Source organism: Corvus cornix, chromosome 3 (genome assembly GCF_000738735.6).
Source record: "Corvus cornix cornix isolate S_Up_H32 chromosome 3, ASM73873v5, whole genome shotgun sequence".
Taxonomy (NCBI): Eukaryota; Metazoa; Chordata; class Aves; order Passeriformes; family Corvidae; genus Corvus; species Corvus cornix.
The window spans coordinates 8,662,207-8,683,211 of NC_047056.1; the positions used below are offsets into that span (position 1 = coordinate 8,662,207).

A 21,005-nucleotide genomic window follows, 5' to 3' on the forward strand; every position below is an offset into this window, starting at 1 on the left:
AAAATACAATGTAAAAACACAAAAGGAAATATTTCTCATTTACCTCTCTCCAAGTACACAGAAATTGTGTTATTGTTCTTTGAAAATAGCATGTTAATGAAGTATATACAGTTAGATACTGTTGGGGAGGATGAAAGTTTGGTAAGAAAGTTTCACAGATATGTAGGCTTGGCAGAAAGATCTATGAATGTAGAAACTGAGGATGAGGTAGAAATGGAAGCAAGTTTTGATATAGAGTAAAAGATGTTTTGCTGAAACACTGACTGCTGAGTAACTGAGAAGGCAAAGGTTGGAGATGAGTTGGAAGGAGATTTTTATGAATAGGACAAAGGTATGTGACTACAAACAAAGACATGTTTTTCACCAAGTAAGTAAGTCTCAAGAAGAGCATAAGTAAATAGAAAACATGTCTTTACCAAAAAGAGAGATATGGCAGGCAAACAAGAAATGTTGAAGTAGGAAGAAAAAGAGAGGTCTGAGAATTTTCCATTGTAAGCTTGAATTGTAACTTACTTACTCTTGTGATTGGATAATAATGACTATAATATGGTGATGGTAGTAGCTATGATAGGCTATAGGCAAATGTAAAGGTATTGTGTATGGTGCTTATTGGTTGTTATGTATTAAGATACTCTGCAAAGAAAAGTATATATTTCTTTGTTTGGCCGAATTCAGAAATATATCCTCTGAGAGAGGGCACAACCACGCCTCCCCCACCAGGTTCGGGAAAGATAAATTTTCCTCGAAGGAAAGTGAAGAAGATAAAACTATTTATTTAACAAACACACGGGAAAGGAAAATAATGTTAAATGATAAAATCTTTTCCTGTGGAGGAAAAACCTGGGAAAGTGTTAGAGTCCTCCCTTTGGTATCCTCGGAGCTGGGGCTTGGGCCAGGGCCAGGCCCTCTGTGCTCGGTGGAAAGTCCTCCCGATGTGCTCTGATGTTAAAGCAATCAAGCAGTCCAGTAGAAAAGGGAGAAAAATCCGAAATTCCAGAGAAGGAAAAATTCAACTCTCAGTCTCTCTCTGGAGAACAAAGCAGCTGAACCACTGGCCAAAAAAACTGTCCTTGGGAAACAGCAAGCCGGGTGCTTCCTCCCTCCCCTGCCGCAGTGGGGAAAACAAATTGCTATCTGTGTGTGACCTTGAACAAGCTGCAAACTGCTTTGAAAAAGTTTTGCTCAGTTTTTTCCTTCCCCCTCTCAGGCTCAGTTTAGAGGCATAGAAAGGCACAGGAATTAATTTCTGGGCATAGGCAGCAATATGGGATACACATCATAAGGTCATCCCAAGACAAGTATATACAGTTAGATACCTCTAAAATAATTTTATTTGTTCAACAGCTAAGTGAGGACAGGGAAATTTATGATATGGCAACCTGATGACTCCATTTTTGAGGAAGCCCAATAAGCTTCTTTATAACTTGGGAGCCCTTTACTATCATATTGCCATTGTGTCTGAAATATGCATTATAATTCCATGCCTTGTCTTATTCATGTAAGATAAAATCAAACCTTATTAAAACCCCACACATGTTGTATCTGCTTGGAATTCTGAACCCTGGTCATCTGACAGGGATGTTTTCTAAGGAAGCAAGACAATAATGTAGCCTGAAAATGTTAATTTTGTTGTCTCACTCTGCCCTCAAGAGTGTTTTTTGCCTAATCTCTGTGCCACATCTTGGCAGATAGACGGTTTAGCCTTTGCTTCCCAGCAAGGCTAATGCTGCAAGCTGGGAACCTTTGCACAGTGCTTCCAGGGGCACAGGTGAAGCTATGAGGCCAGAGTTCGTCACACCACTTGGGAATGCTGGGAAGGAAATCAGCATTGTCACTGGTAAAGAGTAAATTAGGTGTTTAGAGTCTTTCTCAGTGATAATCTAGCTCAGAGATAATGAGAAGAGGATGAGATTGATTTTTTTGCAAATATTATCAATACTAGAATTAGGCCTGTAGAATTGTTATTTTATCACTTGTGGTACACAGCCCAGCATCCAGCAAAAAAGGAATGGCTAATTTTTGCTCTAGCATTTTCAAAGTTCCCTCCTCATTTCCCTGCTAGACTGAACCCTAACTGAGACCTAATGCTGCCCTCTTCACCAAAAGTATAATTTTACATTAATTTCTCTTGGCTGAGAGAAGTCCATCCAATTTCAACAGCAATTTAGATGTAGAAAATGGCTCAAGCATTATTTTTAGCCAAAGGAGGTATTAACAATTATGCAATTAATTGTGGGTTGGTGGATGTGAGTTCAGTACTCTTCTGCAACCAATTCTAAAATAAGTTACAGAAAGCCTTTTATTAGGGTTTACAAATTATAGGGCTTAGGTTTTTTGAGAGTCTCGTATGCAGCAGTCTTTTGGAGTTGGTGGTTATTACTTGACCCAAATAGTTTCAGAAATCTGCTAGGACAAACCGGACAGATAGTTATTAAAGACAGCAAAATGTGAAAGGGACACAAACAGGAGAAGCGTGACTGAAATGTGGTTCCAAGTGACAGTTATCCTTTGCACAGTAGCCAAATGTTGAACTGAGTTCTTGCTCCTGCCAAAACAGCCTTTCCTCTTCCACTGTTGAATACCGGAAGATTAGACAGGCCAGCAGGGAAGGGACAGGGCCTTCATCAGTGGTGAATTTGAGAGGATAACCCAGCTGCTGTTTCTTCTGAGCTGAACTCCATGACTTGTGGCTGTGCTGGGCTTTTCTACGGTTACAGTTCAGTATCTCCAGGCTTTTGGAAGGAACTGGATCTAGACATGCAAAGGCATTCAGCTAAAACAAGGTAGCTGTCCCTCTGAACTTGTGCGGTAGCAAATTTGGCAGTCCAGATATGTTTCCTGCCTAAACTTTGGTATCTCTAAGGTTAAATCAAGATTACTTGGCTGGCTGTCAGAAATGTTTCTGCCTAGATGTTGCTTCAGGTTTTAACAGTCCCCAAGTCATCAGTATAGGAAAGGAGCAAAGGGATCCAAGAAGTCACAGGCTAGCAGATTGCTCTAGGCAAATCATCCTGGCAGCTGGAGGAGCCAGGAGAGTGGGGGATGTCAGGAATGCAGGAACATGCAGGCAGGCTCCAGAAGACCCTGACAGTGCAAAAAATGGGCAGCAGTTCAGGGACGCCAAGGACTTGCTGCCTCCAGCTGGCTTATACTGCATAGCCAGATTGCCAGTGAAAAAGAAGGTTGGGGAGACCAAGGCAGAACAAGGTCTCTGTGTAATCTCATGGAGGGAGGTCTTGGGAGCAGGCTGATGCTCCCCACCAGCTCACGACAGCAGAAAAGTGGTCCCATAGCTCTTCCAGTCTGTCCTTGCCTTGGCGTGTCCCAGGCTGGGAATACAATGGTGATTTCATTTTACCTGTGTGGGCTGCAAACTATACTTTCTGCAATAATTAGCAGTCATTACTGAAGGATGCAGGTTTTAATTACAAAACGTGTAAGGATTTTCACATAATTCAGTCATGAAGAGAAAGGAATCCTCTTTTCAGAGGAAAATGCAATCAAAATTAATAGAGGCCAGAAATTAACTGTGTCCTATTCATAAGTCAGTAGGACCCCTGAGAAAGATGAGAAGAAACTGTAGAATTTTTTGCTTTTCCTGGAAAACCAGTTTATCTCTTGCCATAGCCAGCACACAAATTAGTATTAAATTATAGAGAAGGTGCTGAAACACCTCTGTTTTCCTAGGAGGAAGAATTACAAAATAGCTATCATATGTCAAGCAGAAAGAAAGATGCATATAAAATAATGTGTGCTTTGAATTTGTTGCCGAAAGCAATTTTCAGTTCAATAATTTTTTCGCATTTTTTTCAAATATGCTCCATTTTAATTTGCTTTCATAGGAATAAAACAGTCCATAAACATCAGCAAGCCATTTGGCTATCCTTATCCTGAAATACCTTTTCATTGCATGTAAACCTCCTCACAGTCAGGTGCCGCTTTTTTTTCTTCTTACCCCACTCCTACCTGCCTCTTGGTGTCCTGATTCTGTCCTTCCCGGGTACTTTGCTTTTCAGGGCAGGAGCCTGTTCTTTGTTTTGAATTTGTATTGGTTGGAAGCTGTTTTTTCTGATCTACAACTGAAGCATTAGGCCAAGTCCATATGAAAAATGTGCTCTAAAGGCTGTTACATTCCTTCCACCCATTATCAGCCAGTGGCTGGGTGGTAGTGAGAGAACTGGAGAAGCCATTGCAGAGGCCATGCTGTGTTAGAGGTCAGACTGTTACTCATATGGGAGCTTGCCAGCCTTGATGAGAAAAGTCAGGGAAGCTGGAGGAGATTTATTTGCCAAATACACCCATTTTTCTTTGGAAAGTGTGATCCAACAATCAAAACTTTGGGAAACACTGGCTCAGGTACTAGCCCAGCAAGCATGATGAATAAAGACAATAACAAGGGGGAAAAAAATAGTTTAAGATATGCCTGAAGTTACATAAAGTGAGAAAGGCTGAAGTCTTCTGCCAGCTCACTTTTTCAAGGTAGTTCAGTAAAGACATCTCTCTGGGATTGTGCACTTGTGGAAGATGAGAAAAGGGGTAAGAATATTTCTCAGGGATACTTTTTCCTCGTAGCGCAGCTTCCCACCAAGGACACTGGAAATAGAAAACCTGATGTTTTCTCAAAGAGAGCTTCTCAGGAGCTATCTGTGAATTACTAAACATACAGCCTTGCCCAAAATTTAGTTCTGGTTTAACCTGAATTGAGAACTGGGCCTCTCTTGGGCTTGTACTAAATGCACCAAGGTCGATTTTCAGCTCTGAATGAGATACATCTTCAGATGGCTCAGAAGGGCAAGTGCCAGGCTATGCATCACTTTTGGAGGAAATGAACAGGTTTCTACAGGATTCTGGAGGAAAGATACTCTTTAAAATGTATTGTACAAACTTGCTGGTGTTGTCTTCTTCCTGACTCTTCCTTCAGGCTCCCTCTGGTATTTATAGTGTATGTTACTACTGCCTTCTCCAGTCCTGTTTTTGGTCCAAATGTACAGCAGCTTGAATCACTAGTAATATTTTCTAGGTTCACATAAGGTTGAGATGCAAATAGGAGCTTTCAGTTCCCTTTAAATATGATGCTTAGTGAACCCAACTGGGATTTTTTTTCTGGCTTATCGTAGAATCATGGAGTGGTTTGAGTGGGAAGGGACCTTAAAGACCATCTAGTTCTAACCCACTGCCGTGCCATGAGCAGGGATGCCACCCACTAGATCAGGACTAGATCTGTTTTATTACTACCATCCAGAGAATTGAAAATTCTCTTCTCCTGAAGCCATATATTTCTGTCTGGTAAATTACATGATGCCTGAGAACAGCCAGCAAACAGTTTGCCTGTGCAAACAGTCCCACTGTGGGGTCTGGCTGTGGGACATGTAAACAACAAGTCCTAAGCATCATTGCAAATAATGCAGTTGGGCTGCTATCAGTTTATTCCAGCAGTATTTGCTCCTTTTTCCAGTCCTGGCTAGGAAGAAAGGCAATTGAAATTTGAGTATTAAGAGATGAATTACAGGTTTTAACACTAAGATCCACTTGTGGATGTGACTCCCATGAAAGTGATATCCTGAGGCCATTCTCAAGTTGCAGAAATTGCATGCATAAAAACCTTTCCCAGAGTTTCAGTTCCTCTGTGAATTCCCCTTGCTTCATACCAGCAATCTGTTACATGCTTTTTCTGCCATTCTGCCACGAATCCCATCTGTGGGGTAAAATACTTGGCAACATGGAACAGTCCTGCTGAGCAGGGTTAAGTCTTTTTCTCTGTTCTGGACACTGCAGAGGTTAACTTCTTGTTAGCACTTCAGTGAATTTCTCACGTGAAATTGAAGTGTTCCCTCTCCCTTTCAAATGACAGGAAGGGAGATTGTTTAAGAATGGGTCCACACATTACAAGCATCCCATTCCTGCCACCAGCAGCCACCTGATCTCTGTGTTGGACAGCTACCTGCTTTTTTTGGGACAGAGGCTGCCCAGAGCAGGTGGAGGGTTGCAAAGTGGTGTGGTGGTGTAGGTGGGCATGGTGGTGGCAAGATTGGGATGTAGCCTCTGAAGGCAGTCCAAAGACCATGTTTGGGTCCTGTAAGCTAATGGCAGTCAGAGCACAAGGTGGGATATGGAAAAAGTCAAAGAGAAAAAAGGTGTATCTGGTCTTGTTCTACTGATTTTTATTTTATTTTTTTAAATAAATTGCTAGCATGATTTTGTTCTTAAAAGTGTATATTTTTGCAACAATATCATCCTCCCTTAAAACTCGACTGATACCAGCTCTTTGTGGAAGTTCTTAGATGGATTTCAGTGAGCTTTTTCATAGTCATTATCTTTATTATGAAAATCTGTGTCCTGAGATGTTACATATCCCAGTGTCAGCAAACCTGCTGTGCAATTCAGTGGATTATAATGCAACTCACTAACGTGCTTGAAATAATGAGGTTGCTCTGTTCTGTGGGGTGCAATGAAAAATAGAAGGTACTGCTGGGAACTCAGATTTGATTTAAAATCCTGACTGAAAAGGTTCCCTATTAAAATGCCACTGCAGGTTACTAAGTTTGTATATTCATTAACTTCTATTTCATGCTGGGCATTGAGAAGGCCAGAAGAAATTTTTTAGTCTTTTGCTCAGTGCATCTAAACAGTGTGTTAAATTCCAGCCTTGCAGACTTGCGGTCCTCTTGGAAGTAAATGTTGGATTACTTGAACTAAACACAGAGTGATTGCTGTGCTGGAATCAGTTGGAGATCTGAGCTTTGAATTCCATAGCACTGATCTTTCCCTGAGAGTTGTAGTTCTCAGATCTGACTCTCTTTCAGGCAGCTCCTACCTCTTTCTGATTATGGAATTAGAAGGAGCTGAGTTGATCCCTTTGCACTCCCTGCCTATCTGGAAGTTGGGGAGAGGGTATGGATTTCTTTGCTTTAATTAACAGGAAGCCTTTATAGTGACCCTTCAGCTTCAGTCACTCCTGTCCATCTCAACATAATTGCTGGGCCATTTTTCTGTAGATTATTTTTATGGTCTCATAACTTTATTTTCTCCTTAGAAGTAGAAGCTGGTTTGGCAGAAAAACAGCTCCAAGCCAATCATACCTTTGGAAAAAGAAATCTATTGAGAGAAAAAGGTGCTGGTAGAGCTTTTTAGCCATTGTCTGAACCTAACTGGATCTTACAAACCCCGCCTGTGAGATGACCTATATCCCTTTTAGAAGAACACTTTTCCTCATGACACTTAGACCATGACATAAATGCTGATGAATCCGTAAAATGTCTTAGCATCTGCCACAGGAGCCTTCAGGGTGTGAAGCAAACCAGGAGATAAATGGAAGTGCTCTACTTACACAAGACTGCAGAACTGGCTTTGGCTGCCAGTTGCCTGGATTAATAACCTGTGTAGGTCTGTGTATTTCATCTGAAGCTTGATGTATGTTTTGTTTGTACCAGTTTTCTCCTTTATAGATGCTCAGCTTTACAATTAGATGCACAGTTGTTTTGCCAATTGATGGGGGCGATTTAAATGACACAGACACCAATAAAGAATGGTCTTATTCTACTACTAATATTAAGGTAACACAGAGGTAAAATGATACATTTAATAAAACAAAAAGCTTACTATGTGCTTGGCTTTAGCAACAAACAAAATAAGCAAGATACTGCATCTAATCAGTACTATATGAAAGAGAGAGAATAGTGATTGAGGAAGACACATCACCAATTTCCTAAATACTTTACAATCATCCAGAACCCGCAGTCGCTGGGGAGCCCCTGTTACAGTGGCAATTTGGAGAACTTTCCCAGGAATTGGGAGGTCTTACACAGTGTGTCCACTCATAAGTGAGGTCTCCAAAGTTGCTGCAAGGCAGGGTTCCAGCTTTTATAAAATACCTTCCAACCAGCCAGGACCAGGGCTTGGCCAGAGCCCAGGCCACGGTGGGGGTAGGGGTTTCTTGCAAATAAGCATCTGGTGATGTCAGCTGAGGTGGTTTCTTAAAATGATGTCTTTATTAACATATATTGCAGATAATTACACAAGGTCATGTGAAGGCATTAAAGTGGTATGGTCAGTCTGTATGCAAGGTTCTTTTGTTAAATGACTAACAGAGACAGTGTCTATTACATGATTTTCAGGAGTCATCTGAGTCAACTTTGGCCTGAGTTGTTCAGGCCTGAGTACTTCAGCAGTTTAAAGTTGCTGCTATCTTCTATTTGCTGTTTAAATCCAGAGGGTCGATTTTCCCCTCTCACAGGGCCGGGGTGGAAAAGGCAGCATCTATGTCTGGGCCTCTGGAGATGGGGGCAGCTATGATGACTGTAACTGCGATGGTTATGCATCAAGCATGTGGACAATCTCCATCAATTCTGCCATAAACGATGGACGGACAGCTCTGTATGATGAAAGCTGCTCTTCAACCTTAGCCTCCACCTTTAGTAATGGGAGGAAGAGAAATCCAGAGGCTGGCGTGGTGAGTCCTGATACTATTGTGCTGTTGTTGCTATATTTGTGCATGATATATGTCTATGTGCATGACCTATTGCAACTCTGTGTACTTTGGGGCAGCAGATGGTTCTTTGTTGAGATGAATATTTTCTCATCTGCAGTATGTGATGGTGCCAAAACTGTCAGCTGAGAAGACGTGGGATTTATACTGAGAACAGCAATGATCTTCCATCTCTTAGAGCTTCAAAGGAAAGTTGGTGCTTTCCTTTATCAGAAACCAGATTTAGAAGTTCAGTTGCCCTCTTCCTGGAGGACAGTGTGACAAAAGGTCTCTGTAAAAATCTAAGTTAACATCTGAGATCATATTTACCTGTACTGGCAGACTTCTGCTGTACAAGCAGCACAGAGCAGAATGACATTTAGTCACCCACAGAAGATATATGGGAGTTCAGACCACAAGAGCCTGCTGTTGCTGCAGGGCCATACTTACAGCTGGAAAACAGGCAGGTTCTGTTCAATTGTATTTGGGATTCTCTTCCACTGTGGTGATCACTGCTCTTCAGCTCTTCAGCACCGTCAGACTAGCCAGGACATAGTTCAGTTTACAGAATGGAAAATGCAGATGTGCTAACTCAAGGTTAGTTTTTGCCAAAAGCTGTTGTACATTTTCCATGACCCTGTCTCAAACCCCCAAGACACATTGCACAATCCTAAATACCCATATGCAGTAGCAGACAGAACACTGGTTTCTGTCTTCATATCAGCTCTGTGATGATACCAGCCAAGATGATCTGTGGCACCTTTGTAATTACTGCGATAAAATGCATTTCTAAGGTTTTCTACTGGTTTCTGCTAGTGACTAATCTGCACAGAAGACAGAAGCCTGGTGCTGCTGCTGGTCCTAGAGTTGGACAAATGTTAAAAAGTCAATAGTGTTAACAATTCTAGTTTCAAATCTTTTTGGTAATCAGAAAGGAATTTAAGGCCTTTGGTTAAACTGAGTTTATAAGAAATAAATGGGTTCTAAGTGGTAATGAGCACTGGTTTACTACCTGATGACTTGCTCTTTCATTTATGCTCTAAATGTGTCTCACTGTGGTTTTAAATTGATATGCTCTTTCAAAAAAGAAAACAGATCGTGGGCCCAAACACAATTAAAGAGCAAGGGCTCTTTACAAACTCCACTTCCTGTATTTTTCTGAGTCTGTAGCTGCAACGAAAAAGGGATAGCTGGTTTCATTAATTGCATATAATATCATTGCAGGCTACAACAGATTTGTATGGCAACTGCACCCTGCGTCATTCAGGCACGTCTGCAGCTGCCCCTGAAGCAGCCGGAGTGTTCGCCCTTGCCCTGGAGGCTAAGTATGCTGTTGAGAAATTCCTCATGAGCTCTAGAGAGGAGAGGGCCTGTGGTTTGTTTAATGGTGTTCATCATTTCAGTTGGCTGGCTATGGCACGAGGCTGCAATAACCAGCTCAAAAGCCGCCTCATACAGTAGTGACGTGCATAGTGACTTGCAGATGGAGCAACAGCCTTGCCAAAGTCACATGGCAGATGTATTTTGGCTGTCTGGCTCTCTCTGTGTCCTCCCCATCCTCTACATCCAGGGATTAGACTTCTCTAGCACTGTTTGGAGGAAGAGATTATTTAATTTCTCCACATGTCCTCTGCGAAATGCTCAGCCTACAAAAACATAAGAATGAACCTGTAGTATGAGACAGGAGTTCATCTTGTGCCAGGGTACTGTCTGCAATGACAGATACTTAGGGAGAGGACAGAGAACAGGGATTAAGAGTGATCTTTCAACAAGAGCTTTGTCAATCCATAGTTTGTAGAGACAGCAGTCGGTCTCTCCTGTTTAATAGCCACAGGCAGATTGATCTTCCTTGAAGTTGTCTAGTTCTTTTTCATATTGTCTGTATTTGGCACCTAGGTAATCCAGTAACAATCAGTTCCTCAATATTTTTTTGGCAATGGTGGTGTAGAATGGTTTTTTTGTTTTCTTAACTCATTGCTGGTAGCTTGCTTCTGTGCTCTGTTACATGAAGGAATAAATTTCCATTGTCTATTTACCATCTCCATGGTATTCCTGACACTGGAATTTTTTGTATATCTTGGAATCGTTATCTTCTTCTCTATTGATTAGGAAAAGTTTTCCTTATGATAATTTATACCAGCTTTTTACTTTATGTTAAATTTTTTCATTAACTGAGGCAGTATTTACTTAGTTACAGAGCTTCAGTTGCTGTAACCATGGCATGAAGTGAGTACAACGTGCATAGTTTCCTTCAACAGTGCAGAATAATGAAGATCTGTGAGAGGAGGCCAAGTTTACATTAGCAATGACTATCATGCTCAGAGCATGACTTGGACCAAGTCTCATTTTTCAGGTTTTATACATGTAAAACACATGCCAAATGTTTAGCTTTGGACGATCATTCCTTCTACTATCAAACTCATTCAGTGGGACAGCTGCTATGTAATATATTAATGTGGCCATAAAAATATAAACGTTTAATGAATTTTCTGAGAACTGTACTCTGCCAAATTATCATCAATAGGAATTAGACTTAACATCCCTGGCTTGCACTAGAATTTCTAGGCTTTACTGAGAAGGCTACTGGAGAGAGAAGGAGCTTTCAGTGTCTCCTATTTCTTTCTGGCTCTATTAAATTGTATTGTGCAGAACTATCCTGGATGAACCTTCCTGGGAATGACTGACAATCTCCCATGAAGCCTGTTCTTGCCTGCATTATGTCTGTCAGCTCATACACAATATAGGATTGACATGTCTCTCAAACCAGACCAATCTATGAAATAGAAAGTACAGCTCTAAGATATGTAGCAAGCTCTTAAAAGATTTCAATAAGAATGATGTAAGTGATATCTTCTTTTCAGCTCTCTTGTGTCACCTTGGGGGAATGACATTAATTGGCTATTCTGGTGTACATTCAGCATGCATACATGCTTATTACTTGGGGCACAGAAAGCTGAAAAGCAGATCCTTTTAGGCTGATGGTTTTAATCAGACATATTGTGATGTTGAAAGAGTTCATCATAAAACAACTGGAATAGCTTTAGTTATGTAGAATTAGAATGTCAGTTCTAAAGCTTTTTAGAATAATAAGTGCCCTTCCTGTTATCATAATCACTGTACATCTAGGAAGACAATAGGAGATGATGAAAAATAACCACTGAAACTAGGCAAATATTACTTGACTGCATCCATCCATGCTAATATAACATGGGTGACAAACCTCTGCCATACCTTACAGTGCAAAGCTATAGACACCCATGGCCCATATATCCATATTCACAGAATCCTGACACTACTAACACCTGGATCGTTAGAGCTCATCTGCTTCATCAGATTGGGGCTTCTCAGGTTGCATCTTGGAAGGTCCATGGGAAAAGAAGGAGGAGCAGGCAAGAAAAAGGGGGCAAGATCTAAGAGGAAAGCTAGGTGAAAGTTTTTAATAATCTTTTAATTTTTTGTACTTTTCTCAGGATCTGGTATAATATCTTACTCATTTTGTTAGTTTAAAAATTGCATGTTGGATCTATAATGTCTAGTTAAAATAAGTTATTTTTAATCAGAAATGATTTTGCAGTTTTGGAGAACATATTTGGAAAAGTACTATATAATTCAAACCTATTTTGGTCCCCATGAGATCAGTAGAAGCTTTGTTATTGATATGTGGGTAGTTACAATTTTGGTATTATTCATAGAAGCAAATTTTACCCAAAGCCTTACTCAAACACAGTTTTTCTTTAATATCTGCTTGGAAATACTGTAATGTTTGTCTCCCATGTTGCTCTTCCACAGCTTGCATCTGACATGGAGAGACATGCAGCATCTGACAGTGCTCACCTCCAAGAGGAACCAGCTTCATGATGAGGTTCATAGGTGGCGTAGGAATGGCGTTGGGCTGGAGTTCAACCATTTGTTTGGCTATGGTGTCCTAGATGCAGGAGCAATGGTTAAAATGGCAAAAGACTGGAAGACTGTTCCTGAGAGATTCCATTGTGTTGGAGGGTCAATACAGGAACCTGAGTAAGTGAATAGTCTAGTGGATGTGTTTGGCTTCTTCCAGGCATGTGGGAGGCTGCAAGCATACAATTATGTTGACAAAGACAGTCAAAGAAACTTAATGAAGTTTTTTTTCTAAGTAACCCTAATGTTACCAGTAATAAGTTGATAAAATATTTTTTATCAACAATGCTTGATGAAACTACATGATCTTTCAGTTCCTGACTTGCTGGAGGAGTACATTCTATAGCACATCTGTATCCTCATTGCTAGTGCCAGTAGTGTTAATAGCAACATCCATTTCTCCTGGGCACTCACAGGTATGTTTGTGCTAAAGTTTCTATGAATAAAGAGCCTATCCCCAAATGAAAATCTGGGAGACTGGCACTGTAAATTACATAAACTGCTGCCACATGAAATATATATCAGCCAAGCCATATCTGATTGTGAGATTCTTCAGCAGACAATTCTATCTCCAGAAGACTGAAACAATCGTCTGCAGGTACCAGTGATACAGTTTGAACACTACAGCATTTAATTGCACTTAAGATCTTCAAATCTCTAATTGCAGGGTAGGTAGTCAGATTATTTTCTGATTTACCTTTATGTGCTAAAGTGAATGAGTCAACAAATGAATGAATTAATACTAATTGACTACAACAGCTGTAGTTTAAGTAATTTAAATACTACCTAATAATGGCCTGAATTATATCTATACCATTTGAAATTTGATTTTCCAGTGCCATTTTTGAAGGCAACATTATTCTGTTGGAAAAAGAAAACAGACTAGGATGCTACCCTAGCACACAGCTCAACCAGGCAAAGAATGAATTTTTCCCCAACCTTCCAGACTGAATTTTCATGATCCAAGGTTCTACAGCTGAGGTCTGAGTTTTAATTTATCTGGCCTATGCATGCTCACAGGTAAAAAACAAATGAGAATACTGAAGCTAGTTTTAATATATCTCTAGTTTATTAATAATTAAGTGCAGACAAATAATCTTATTTATCTTAGGGCAGCTCCATTTAGTGAAATGGGGATCATCCTAGAGGAGGAGAGAACATTTCTTTCTGTAGTCTGTAAGAGTACCACCCTGACAACTGCCTGACATATCTATATATTAACAGCACTGCTGTAAGATTTGTGTTCCCCAATGGAAATGTTGCTGACAGGAGATAATAAGCATTATGAGGTGTAAAAAACAAAGCTAGCTAAGTCGCAGCATCTCCAGAGATTCCTTGGAAATGAAGACTACTCTGCACTTCTGCTGTGGATAATTGGGTTATTCTTTCATTTTGGTTTGCTGGAGCGACATTTTTTATATATTTTCTCTGTATTTAAGTATAGATATTTGTATACATAAAACATGTATTTAGTATAGATTTATGAAGGTGAGTAGTTGATATGGAGGTGTGTTTCAGAGCAGCATTGTCAATTAAGCAAAAGGCCAGGAAATACTTAATAGACAGAATATACGGTGTGCTGAAAGCAATCAGTATTTAAAATAGAAACACTTGTTAGCAATAGGAACTTTTCCTGACAAGGGTTCTGGCTAGTTTAGGGAAATAGAAAGTTTTAAAATAATGTAGTCCATTAGCCGAGGAACAGGAGCACACAGGAGCTCCCCCTGCTCATCTCTCACTAGGTACTACACATGCAGAAGTGGATATACTATAGATAATCTCCCACTGGGTACTATGCAATGGATGTACTATATGTATACACACACATAAATTGGGCAGCGGCACATTTTAAGGCTGTGGAATAGCTGTCTTCACTTCTGCTCCTTTATGTCAGGCTTTTTCCACCACCCCTGGTTCTTTTTGTTTCTTTGGGAAAATTCACCTGGACTACAATAATTAGTCTAGTGAAGCAGAGACTATTAGATCCTAATTAATATGAAAGGAGGAAATAGAGCAAGCCTTTTCTCATGTGTTTTTAGAGGGCTGAGAGAACTTTTGCACTGCAGTACTTGAGAAGGTGGAGAGAAAAGCTTTTTACAGCTGTCAAGCTGTCTGCAGAGCAGATGTAGTGGGAACACATTGCCCTTGTTTCTTTGGTTTTAGTCTTGACAGGAAGAAAAGACTCACACTGTGATGTCCCTCCTCATTAACTGGAGGAGATAAAACACTTATCACATATCTGGGAATGAAGCAGTGTTTGACAAAGCTTTATCCACTGTGTGAGAAGGCTGTGAGACAACAGGAATTCAGATCAAGTTGAGATTGAGGCTTCCCATGCAGATAAACTGCAAGCACATGGCAACTGAAATTATGATCCTTCACCTCTGTCTCCATGTAGTGCATTTTTCTTGTGCTTTGGCATGTAAAGTAAGTATCTCAAGTGTCTTAGATGCTCAAATATTTTATCTATACAATATTTATGTTATACCAACTTCTGCTCCGTAATACTCAGAACAACACAGGTTTTTCAGTTTAAGGTGTTTAAATGCCTTGAGGATCTGGGTTTGAATGACGTTTTACTCTGCAAGTACTTCCAAGAAGGTAATACGCTATGAAAGGCCTGAGCCAGTTAGTGATGTACTAAGCTCTAATATCTGGAGTTCCTCTCAAGAAGAAAAGAATTCCTGGAAGCTAGGCTTGAATTAAATGCTTTCACTGGTCTCTAAAGAAGACAATATTTCATTAGCAGAGGGAAAAAGCTGGTACTGATTTCTTTTGAAAAGAAGGTATTCATTACCACAGTGTGATCAATGCCCTTCAGAAGACTCTCAATTAGGCTGCAGAATTGAGGTCAGGGAGAAGCCACTGAAAGACAAGATAATGACAAGGTGACTGGAGTATTTTGTGACTTAGTCCCTTTTTTAATGATTGCTATAATTCTTGTCTTTCAATTATTTCTTTTAGACAGAGGAAGATGTCACACTGCTCACAGAACACTGATGATGAAGATGTAGAGCATTTTTACACTTTCCATGTGTTTTGCCAGCCAGTTTCTGAGGCAGTGGGTAATTGAAGTTGCATCCTGACCCCAAGGGGTTTAGAAGGCACTTGACAGCCTTGGCTCTTGGGCCAGACAGCACTTTGGCAACTCAGTAAACACGTGCGACTTCTTTCCTTGGTGTATGTGCTCATGTACAGGAGCTGTTAGAGAATAGAAATCTTCATGAAAAAGTATTTTTCAAATAAACCGACTCTGGGATCCCATGTTTGTGCTGGTTTCCAAAGCAGAACAAGAACATAGGCTTTAATGTGACTGCACTGAAATTCTGTGCAATTGGTTCCTCCAACACCAGAGAGCCATTTGCTGCTGTCATTTAAGGAAACTGACATGACTGACTACTCACGGTTCTTTTACTGAGTATACACATTATTATGCAATTACCCAATAAAGGAGTGATAAGTGAAGACAACCATTTATGTTAGTTCTTAAAGAGCAGTATGTGCTTCTTAATTGTATTACTTCTCTCTTCGTGTAGGTGTACATTTCATAATTATTTTCAAATTAAGGTTTTGGTGTAATTTTCTAAAAAGAGAACATTCACTTTTTGGCTAAGTTTGCAACTATTATTTCCTTACTTTTTCATGTATTAATAAGAAAAATAATACGATGGTTTCTGTGAGGCACCAAAACCCAGTAAGCCATGTTGTGCTGTTTTAATTTGCTCAATTATCTTTTGATCCACAGAAAGATACCACCAACTGGCAAACTGGTCCTCACACTGACAACCGACGCGTGTGAGGGGAAGGAAAACTTTGTCCGATACCTTGAACATGTCCAGGCAGTCATAACTGTGAATTCCACTCGACGAGGAGACCTCAATATCAACATGACCTCACCAATGGGAACAAAGTCCATTTTGCTGAGCTGGCGCCCCCGGGATGATGACTCCAAGGTGGGTTTTGACAAATGGCCTTTCATGACCACTCACACTTGGGGAGAAGACCCCCGAGGCACCTGGGCTCTGGAGATTGGGTTTGTTGGCAGCCAGCCCCAGCGGGGTGTGCTGAAGGAGTGGACACTGATGCTGCACGGGACTCAGAGCGCACCGTATATAGACCAAATAGTAAAAGATTATCAGTCCAAACTGGCCATGTCCAAGAAGGAAGAGCTGGAAGAAGAATTAGATGAAGCGGTGGAGAGAAGCCTGAAGAGTATACTGAGCAAGAACTAGTGCTGTGTTGCATGACAGTGTCTTTCCTTCCCCAGACCCCTCTACTCACTGTTCTACTATCCAAACCTCTCTGTTAGATGTATTACAATGATTGTCTCTGTAGCCAAATTATCACCCTTTTTTGATTTTAAAGTCTTATATCTTGTCAGTAATTATTTAAATTGCCACTGAAGCAGTCCATTTTTTAGCTCTAAACCACAAAATATACTCCCACCAAATACTATGTACAGTTTGTGACTGTAAATGATGATTTTTCTTTTGTGTCATACAAATAGGTAATAACCTGCAAAGAAGTTAATGTCTTTTCCCTTCATATTTCTGTCGTAGAAGTTTGTATTAAAAAAAGAGTGAATTTTAACATTGGAAGTTGGTGATAATGAGCACATTTTTAAAAATGACACTGAGAGAGAGAATCACAAAGAGGTTGTCTGGTGAGGTCTTTAACTGTCTAACAGCTCCTTCTGCATCACTGACTTCAGTGAGACTTCCTCCATTGGGTTCAACTAAAGTAGCACTATACCCCACAAAAAGAAATAATCCAGAGATAAGGAAAATTCACCAATCCAATTTGCAGAAATGCAATTTTTTGGGAGTTTTTTTTCATACTACAGTTACACTACATACAAAATTCAGCTACAGGATGGATCAACAGACATGCAATAAGGAAGGCAAAGTGATGCCAAAGCTGAGTAGCAGGGAGAAGTGATTTGCAAACTGGGTCAGGGCATTCTAGAAGCACAAGTCCCAGTTTTGCTGGAGTTTTTTAAATTTGGTTGGTTTAGGGGTTCTTTTCCTGTGTTGATTTTTTTTTTGTTTTGCAATTTTGGCAATTTAAATCAATTTACCATCTTACAGCAGAACAAGCACACAGGGATAAGCGGTAGGATTTCTGGCAGTTTGTGTGCATCTGCTGGTTTCTCTACTGAGATGTTCTCCAGCACTGTAAAATGACACTGTGTCAGCAGTACCAACCACAGACACCTGTTTCCTGGGGTTTACAACCTAGCTGCCAGTAAACTGCTGTGGGGAAAATTTGAAGCACACAGTTTAAGTCCCAAAGCAATTTTTAATTTAAATTTCTTTTTTTAAAGCTACATATTTGTTGATATTATGTTATACGAATATATTTAAGGAGAAAAATATGCTGAAGTTATTAAAGTGTAATGCAAAATTGGCCTTCTTGAGAAATAAAATGTAGTGTATTTGGGAAGATTTGTTGGCATTGTTCTTTGCTGTTTAAAGTCAGTCCCACCTCAGTTTTTTGGACATGAGTTAAAGTCCATCTCTCTCACCCTCAGAATATGCTCTAGCTATTGCTGCAAAATATAACATTCTCCCTGGTGGAATTACTTATGGAAGCAACCACTACATGTTCTCAGGTGTGAGATCCTAAATTTAACCTTTGAGTAATAAAGGGTCTTGATTCTGCAAATATTCAGGCACTTACACTAAACCACATCAGTGGACCTACTCAAATGGTAATTTTAAGCAGGTATTTCAGATCTTTGCAGGATCCAAGATCTACATTTTAGCAGTGACTAGTTTCAGAATTTTATTATGTATTTTTAATATGCAGAGTATTAATCTAAGATGTTTTAATAAGAGTTGTCCTGGTTGATCCGGTGCATAGTAGTAGAAACACATTCAGTAAGTAAATACTTGTCTAACAAATTAAAAACATAACCCAAAGGTTCTATGGTGGACGTGTTTCACCTAAGAATGTATAACCTGTGCTGTTAATTCAAGTGAATATCCATCTTTTATTTTTCCATAAGAGGCCTGCTCTTTCCTTTTCCAAATGAAAAATAAACAGCTCAACCTACTCAAAGTCTATGCGAATTACACCCTAAAGCCAAGCCAAGCAGCCTCACACTACTCACAGGTTCCTCGTTGCGTGCAGCAGTCCCATCAGAAAAATTTACCATATATATATTAATGCATACACCTGTATGACTAAATACATACACACCTGTGGTATTGCTCTCTCTGTGTATATATATACATATATATATTACATACGATATATATATTCAGAGTACGTTACATATATTTGCATATAAATATGTCTAGAATTACATATGGTATGTAAGGTATAATACACATACATCGTAACTTTTTGTGTGTATGTGATCAAAGAAAGAGATTACTGAAGGTTTTTACAGGACTTCCAAAATGTGGAAAAGTTTTGGAATAAGAAAAGTCCATGTGGAATTCTTAAATGAACATGTACATGACTTTCCATTGCATTCATGTAATTTTGCAGTTCTCTGTTCAATTATTAAATATCTTATGAAGCAGCAAAATAACTAGATGGCTGTTCATATTTTCATAATGCTGACATAATTTAGTAATTGAAAAATCACAATAATGAGTGATATACAGAAGTGGTGAGTTTTGATATAATTATATATATAAAACTAGATGTATATACAATATAGAGATCTACTTCAAATTCTTGGGGATTTTTGTTTCAATGATCACTGAAAATTATGTCCAGTTAGACTGAGTTTTTATGGTATTGCTGATGGAAGATAAAGTTGATTTGTTAGTATTTATAATAAAGGGAAAGATGAAGCTCATGATGCAAAACAGGTGAGCCCTGTGATGATGTTTGATAATATCAGCAAAATAAAGAGCTGTTACAAACTGGCAGGTCCTATCATCATCGCCTATCTGAAGGTACACGGGAGGTAAAATGCTGCTCTCAGTGGGATGACTTCCTACTTCTCTACTTTTTACACTGATAAAGAAATGTGTATCCTGCATATACTGGATATGGAGAAAATAAAGACTCCAAAAGAGTTGATAGCAACAGATTAAGAGTAAAGTGCTTTATGTTAACTCTGTGAAACTCTAGGACATACAAGAGTCAAGCCACAGGCTGGGAGGAGCTGTTTTTATTTACATAGCATTATTTACGTGGTTCAAATCCATTGGCTCCAAGATGTTTTTGCTCCGCAAAGGCAGCAGCAGTGCAGGTGCTGAGCTGCTTTGGGAAGGCGATGATCAGGAATAGACACCGTGACAGTTTTGCACTGTAGCTCATTAGCAGCTCTGGTCCCAAGGAAATGCTACAGCAGATTTTTTTCCTCTGCTGTTTGGAGCACTTTGATTCACATGAAACCCCCTGTTTCCATTTTCATCTCTACTTTCCACCCATACCTTTTGGGTACTTTTTAGCTCATGTGTTCCCATGGCAGAAAGTACATTTCATTTTATATCTTACCATGTCTGCAGCAGTACAAGCTGGCAAGGAACCTCCTGATCTAGTTCTGGTTGCCTCGGAAGTGAAAATGCACCTCTAGTAACCTGAATCTCGTTCCAGTGTCTTGTTGAATAGATGCTTGCAACTATTTCACCATTAAACTTGAGCATAAGCACTTCATTGAGAATCTGCATTTAATGAAGAGGTTAGCCCCTAAATCATGAGATTTATTATACACTTCAGCATGGTCACTGTGAACCAGAGACTACTAGTGGTTTTCTATATAATTTTCATGCACAGGCCTGTGACCTGTGGCCTTACTGGGCAACTGCAGTGTCCGTGGAAGGCAGGTCAGAGATTGTAGCAGAATTTAGCCCTCACCTCTTCTTGGTCCTTGACTTCGGCTGGTTGCTGCCCAGGCAATGCAGATGTGACTTCCTTCAGCAATAAATGACATCAAACCCACTTTAGGAGCAGTTCTTACATCACACTGAGCTGCTGAGCAATGGTTACAGGCATCAAAAACCAGGTCTGGGTCAGCAGCCAGTGGTGACACCACAACACAAAAAAGATTAAGCTGGTGGAGGTATTCACACAGTGGACACCTCGCCCAGGCTGTCCTGACATTGCCTCCTTGCCATTGAATGAGGCTTTTTGTATTCTGAACATTGGGTCCACTGTATTGCAGTGAAATCAGATGGACTGGGAGAGGGGGAAGTTCCACCTCTGTACTGCCTGAACCTGTTTGCACCCTGTTTTGTGACAGAATTATTAAGCAGCCTGCCTATTGCTGCAATGAGGGTAGGGGTTTTTTTGACTTTTTGTTTACCTTGCAGCAGTCAAACTCTCTTTCAGCAGCAGTTACTCTGAGCAGTTACTCCCAGCTCACCACAGCCCAGCCTGCATAGGCATTGATAAATGCCTTCTCTGCAGTTATTTACACTGTTAATAAATTAAACTGAAAAGCAACAAACTTTAGTAAGCCATGTCTACTCCCATAGCATTCCAATAAAACAGCATTGACAAAAAGTCCTGACTAAAATTGTGACTGTGAGAGTTACCTGTCCCTGTTTCAAAGAATAAGGTGCCACTTTACTAGACATAACAGTCACAGTAGATCAGATGTACACCTGTCCTGGACCTCATGAATGAAATAACCAAAGCCAACTTATTACTGAAGGAAAGTCTTGGGTTCTGTGAGGAGGTT

General features: G+C 40.0%; 1 protein-coding gene across 8 annotated transcripts in view; it reads left to right on the forward strand.

The window, feature by feature from the left end:
- PCSK2 (proprotein convertase subtilisin/kexin type 2) overlaps positions 1-19,409 on the forward strand; it is a 111,132-nt gene extending 91,723 nt beyond the window's left edge. For all 8 annotated transcript variants that reach the window (XM_039569447.1, XM_039569448.1, XM_039569451.1 and 5 more), the window contains 4 exons: positions 8,234-8,449; positions 9,689-9,789; positions 12,254-12,481; positions 16,107-19,409. In XM_039569447.1, coding sequence (XP_039425381.1) covers positions 8,234-8,449; positions 9,689-9,789; positions 12,254-12,481; positions 16,107-16,593 — 1,032 coding nt within the window. In that variant the 3' untranslated portion in view covers positions 16,594-19,409. The remainder of the gene's footprint in view (positions 1-8,233; positions 8,450-9,688; positions 9,790-12,253; positions 12,482-16,106) is intronic.
- Positions 19,410-21,005: the final 1,596 nt, after the last annotated feature.